The sequence below is a fragment of the Herpailurus yagouaroundi genome, unplaced genomic scaffold (genome assembly GCF_014898765.1).
Source record: "Herpailurus yagouaroundi ecotype Mexico unplaced genomic scaffold, PumYag 190, whole genome shotgun sequence".
Classification (NCBI taxonomy): Eukaryota; Metazoa; Chordata; class Mammalia; order Carnivora; family Felidae; genus Herpailurus; species Herpailurus yagouaroundi.
Genome location: NW_024412421.1, coordinates 9,739,528 through 9,745,527, shown reverse-complemented (window position 1 = coordinate 9,745,527; position 6,000 = coordinate 9,739,528). Strand labels below are relative to the sequence as shown.

At 45.8% G+C, this 6,000-nt stretch overlaps 1 protein-coding gene across 1 annotated transcript in view; it reads left to right on the top strand.

The window, feature by feature from the left end:
- The first annotated feature begins 6 nt into the window (after positions 1-6).
- AMFR (autocrine motility factor receptor) overlaps positions 7-6,000 on the top strand; it is a 43,747-nt gene continuing 37,753 nt past the window's right edge. The window contains exon 1 of the mRNA XM_040498052.1: positions 7-323. Within this exon, the coding sequence (XP_040353986.1) occupies positions 69-323 (255 nt within the window). The 5' untranslated portion in view covers positions 7-68. The remainder of the gene's footprint in view (positions 324-6,000) is intronic.

Sequence of the window (6,000 nt, the reverse complement as noted above, 5' to 3'; positions counted from 1 at the left end):
GCGAGGCCGCCGCGGGAGCCCGGCCGCAGCGCGGGGAGGCCTGGGGCCCGGAGGCCGCCGCTGCCGCCATGCCGCTGCTCTTCCTGGAGCGCTTCCCTTGGCCCAGCCTCCGCACCTACACGGGCCTCAGCGGCCTGGCCTTGCTCGGCACCATCGTCAGCGCCTACCGCGCCCTCAGCCAGCCCGAGGCCGGGCCCGGGGAGCCCGAGTCGCCAACGGCCCCGGTGCAGACGGAGGCGGCCGCGCCCGCCCGGCCCAGCGCCGGCGGCCCCCGGGCCCGCGACGTGGCCCAGTACCTGCTCTCGGACAGCCTGTTCGTGTGGGTGAGCGAAGCTGCCCGGGCCGCCGCGGGGGGGAGCGGGCGGGGGGAGGGGCGCCATGTCACCCATTATGTGCCGGGGGGGGGGGCGTGGCTGGGCCGGGGTCGCCTCCCTGGGGCCCGGGGTGCGCGGCCTGGGGGGCGGGGCCCTCCCGCCAGCTTGCTGCCCTCCCGGAGGCTGAGGTGCTGAGGTGGCCCGGGGTGGGGGTGGGGGACGCGGAGAGATTAGCCCGCCCGAGAGCGGGGGCGACCCGAGAGAGGCTTGAGGACGGGGCTCGTGGAGGTGCGGAGGGCGCGAGGGCTCGCGGTCCAGCCGGAGGAGGGGAAGGGGCGAGGTGCTGGGACGGGGGGAGTGACTGAGGGACCCCGGGACGGAAACTCGAAGCCCTCCAGCAGCCGGTTACCCCAGTGGGCCAGTGAATTGTGGAGGGAAGTTGAAAGGCTTTTCTGACTCGGTCGGCACGGAGTGTTGTTAGCGGGTTTCCAGTAAAGAGGAGGGGGCCGAGGCGAATCAGATGTTGGCTTTGGGACAGCTGTACGCATTTGGGTGTGCTGGGACATTTCTTTCAGGAGGGAGGCCGGCTTCCACAACTTTTCTCGGTTTGGCCATTTCGGATGTGATTGTCCTGTTTGGGTCAAACACACACATACAAACCGTGCTTCCTTTCCTGTTGCTTTTACCTGATGATTCGTGACGGTTTCCTTTGATGTGTGAGGGCAGTAAAACATTCGGAGTCAAGAGCAGGCTCATCGTTTTCACTCCGGATCTGTCCATTTAGTGATCCATGTTACAACAGGGTTTTCAGTTTGTCTGTCAATGCAAGATAAGCAGCACCTACGAGCCCTAAGTGCTGGTTTCGCTTGTTAGGACAGATAATTTCAGGCTGGGCAGACCAACGGTATTTTGACTAAAGAACTTCGCTTCCACCTTGGCCTTGAATGCCATGTATGTGTACACACAGTGATCAGAAAAGTTGCTCCAGGATTTAAGTCTGTCACTTGGGTTTGCTGTGGTGTCTTGGGGCTTGTCTTCTGCAGTTCCCATTTGGGGTTAAGAGTAGGCTGTAAATGACTAAGATTAATATTCCAAGGATAGAGAATGATCTACAACTCATTTGTTATAATTAATCCCTCTGTGCTTCATCAGGAAGCAGTGGGATTTATGAACTCGGGGGGCTGTGGATTACGTCTCTTGGTCCTTCTGATGAAGACATTAGTAGAAGGCAGTGAAGGGTGAAGTTTTCTTCTCTCACTGCTGTGTACCTGAGGTGGGTACTGTGTAAACAGTAGAGAAGAAGGGAGAAGAGAAAGAACTCAACTCCCGTCTCTCGTCTTATCTCAGATCTATTTTTTCGTTTGAGTTAGCAGGTAAACAACTTACATCGATGTCAAGAGTACTTCTGGCACATGTCAAGATTACAATGCAGTCTTTGATATAAAAGACATAAATAAGAAGGAACCACTGTAGAATATAGCAGCTACTAGCATTGTTTAACGATTTTTTGCCCTCCAGGAGATTTTGTTTTTACAAAACCTGTGTTCAAATTCCAAGGTTAACACCTCTTCATTAAACATTGCATAAAGCCTGTTGATTTTCCCACAGAAATTATTTCTTTTACGAACATAGCCATTTTCCCCCATCTTTTTCATTAGAGGTCTTACCTAAAGCAGATTTATCATTCCTTCCTAATCTGATGATTTTTTTCCCTTTTTCAGTTGATCTTCCTACTGTTCTTCTAACATCTTTCCTCATGGTTTTCACACTTTGATGCTGGTCTTTCTTGGTTTCTCAGACCCCCTATAAGTTTTCCTCATCACCCATTGCATAGTAGCTGAGCGGGACTCCCAGTCTTCAAAGGCCTGCTTCCTTGGCCTGACAGCATTGTTGAGTGAATATACGGTGGGGCCTTGGTCCTGCCCAAAGACATCCAGATTCAATTTTTTAAAAACCGAGCAAGACAAAACAGAAACTGATCTTTCTGCCAGTTTGCAAATCCTGTTAGCTGCTGTTTGGCTTATTGGAATCTCTAAAACTTCTCTTTGTGAGCACCATTTAAATCAATATAGGTCTGATAGCATCTCACGGCGTTTTTGATTAACAAACTCAGCTCAAAACCTTTCAGTGGTACCATTTTTTGGGCACTCTGGAAGGCATAGCTGTGAACCCTTTCCCCCTTCCCTCAAAGCAATCCGTATACAAATAAAGCAAAATTTGATGAGTGATAGTAGATATATAAAGAAGATATGGCAGAGTCTGGGGGAAGGAGAAAGTGATGCCTAGGGGAAGGATGCGTGGAAGATGGTGTTTGAACCCAGCCTCGGGAGGTGAGAAGGATCTGAGCAAGTAGCGGTGTGTGTTCCAAGTAGAGAAAAGAGCCTGTGAAGCTCAGACAGCATATGAAAGGTAGTGCGCGGCCTATGCAGAGCAGCCCATAAACTGGGCTCTTAAATTAAAACTCCGTTGGGTCTTATGATTAAGAGTGAGTTTGGGAAAGTAAAGGGGACACCCAGGAGTCACAGGAGGTGGGCGAAGTGACCAACCCCTCTAAAGTTTAAACACGTATTTCTCAAAGTGTGGACCTGTGGGCCTCTGGCAACCCGGTACTTGTGAGATACAGTTTCTCAGATTCTCTCTAGGGATTGATTCATGGGGAAGGGCAGAACCTTGGAGTCTTCATTTTGATTAATGTTCCAGGTGATTTTAGGCACACTAATGGTTGAGAAATGGATTAGGGAGAATAGGATGTGGGGTCAGGGTCAGATTATGTAAACCTTGACAGCTTTGTTAAGGAGTATGGACATTATTTTGTGGGCCATGGGGTTTAAGTGGGGGTGGAGGGGAGGAGGGGCTGGCATGATGAGGTGATTTTCTCAGGAGCGACCTGTGGCAGCAGTGGTGAGGACCAAGTCATGTAGAATGGGAAGAGGCCAGGAGATGGCCTCCCCCAAGGGGGGTATCTCCAGGCGGCCCTCTGGGGTGAGCATAACTGTTTCGAGGGGAGGCTCCAGGGTTCTTACCCTGGCAAATCCTAGGGATGATGGGATCACTTGTTTCTGCATGTCTTTCTAGAACTTTCGTTCTAAAGTTTCATTTGAGATTAGGTTTCATTATTTATTTCTAGGCTTATTTTACACTTTTCAGATGTCACTTCCCTTATTGATCCATTCTGTTATTGTTTTGAATTGTACAGGTGTTTTTGGCTTTTCCCCTTCTTTATTCTTGTTATTTTCATTGTATCTCCTTCCTGTTTTTTTTTTTTTTTCTTTTTTACAGATCTGCTTCTAAAATTATAAGAGCAGGACATGGTAGAATGGAGAAATGGAAATACAAAATAAGTGTTAAAGTTCTGACTTAGTTGTATGCAAATCAAATAATTTAAATAGAAGTCTCTAGGGGAAAAAAAATCACCAAAAAAACGAAAATGGAGAAAAGTGACCTGACCGCTATGATCAGGGATGGGCAAACTCCAGTGGCCTATTTGGCCTGGCCCATTTTCTACAAGTCTATTAGCTAATGATGATTTTTATATTTTTGTTTTATTTATTTATTTATTTTAGTTTTTATTTGTTTTTGAGAGAGACGGAGAGAGAGTGGGGGAGCACGTGGGAGGGACAGAGAGAGGAAGACAGAGAATCCCAGGCAGGCCTTGTGTAGGCAGTTGCAGAGCCCAATGCAGGGCTCCACCTCATGAACCATGAGATCATGAACTGAGCTGAAATCAAGAGCCAGTTGCTTAACCGACAGAGCCACCTAGGTGCCCCTGATGGTTTTTATATTTTTTAAGTTTTTTTTTTGTTTTTTGTTTTTGTTTGTTTTTTTTTTTAGAGGGGAAGAGTATGTGACAGAGAGCATGTGGCCTACCAAGCCTAAAATATTTATTGTCTGATAGCCCATTAGAGAAAAAGTTGCTGACTCCTGCTTTAAAGAGTTCATCTTCATATAATTATGAAACTCCAGAACTGAAAGTAATTTATTAGGTTTGAGTCTTTATGAGTTGAATATTCCAAAGAAGTTTGGAGAAAAATGTTAGCTTTAGAAATGTTGGGGCAGCTAGAGAGAAAGACTACACTTCTAAACAAGAGGATATAAGCCTAGATAAACAACTTAGAAATATAGAAAAGATCCTCAGGGTGAGGAGGAGAAAGAGATGATTTGATTGCTTGCTACGTGCATGATGAGTATAAATAAACTCACTTATTTCCCCAACATTGTGAAAAGAAGAACATGATCATCCGTGTAATAAAGGGGGAGTGTGCATCTTTGCATTTTGTCGAGTTTTATACTGGTCACGGATAGCCTTCAGAGAGAGAACATATTCCACTTGTCCTTATAGAGAAGAGACAGACAAATGGTGTGTGGGGGTGGTGGTTAGTACTGGTGTTAAGTAGGAGACTAAGAAATACCATATTGATTCTGGCCTGGAGACCGTTCCTGGTAGCTTAACTACATTTTATCACAAGCTTATAAATAACACCCCATTGGTGGCCAGCATTTTATAGGATCAAAAATACCTCCAGAATTACACAGTGATAAACATGGCTAATCTGTTTGTTATTGCTTGCTTCTCTTTTCCTCTCAGGGCACACTGTCTCGTAATTTCGTTTCTGTTGTTCTCAAGTAGCATAGCAGAACCACTGTGGGAGGGGAATTTTCTTATGGGGCCTTAAGAGGAATTACGTTAAGCCTGATTAAATAGGTGTTCCTCGGGTCACTACTGCCTTGACATTTTCTGTCGTAGACTGCTCAGGAACACACAAAACTTATTTTGTGTAGACTAGATACAAAATAAAGAAGTTTGGTGAGGACTTAAAGAATATTATTTAAAGTTTTTACATTGCTGTAGATACGAGAAACATTTCTGAAGCATTTTAATATAGTAGAAATACCCATGTAACAAGATAATTGAGGCCACCCCATTTGCTCAGTCTCCCATCATATGATGAGAAAAATAATGTGGAATTTCAGAACTGGCCAGAAAGTTTAATAGACTCTAAACTTTAGAAAAATCAATTAAAAAATAATACATGATCATGGTACAGAAGTCAAAAGGTACACAAGTGATGTACAGTGAAAAGTGAATCTTCTGCTTCCTTTTCCCAGAAGTGGCCATTACCACTTTCTTGTAATTAGTGCTAGTGTTAAGTAGAGGACCGAGAAACACCCAGGTGATTAAGTCCTTGGCACATTGCACATCTACAGTTATACAAGTGCGTATGCGTGTCTGTATGCACATGCTTTCTCTTTTGCATACAGGCAAGCATATAATAGTTTTTCTACACCTTGCTTTTTTCTCAGTAAACAAGTGATCTTGAAGGTTCCATACAGTACCCGTAAATAAAAAGCTGCTGAGCCAGTTTTCCTGGCTTCATTGTATTCCACCAAATGCCTCTTTCAGTTTATTGAACTTGTCTCTCTGATGGACATTTGGTTGTGTTCCATTTTTCTGCTGTCAGTCAACAGTGCTCCAGTGAACCCTTTATCCTTACAGTCAAGTTTGGATTCTGCCTGCAAGGAAAAACTAGCTAGCTGCACAGAACAAATAAAATGAAGTTAGTACTTTTACTGTGGTCTGTGTGGATAAAGGGGGTCAGACTGGGCTTGCTAGAGGTGAGCCTCGTTTTGATTATTGGAGGTGAGAAGGTTTGTCCTGGTTCTGTGGATTTACATCTGGGCTAAAGTG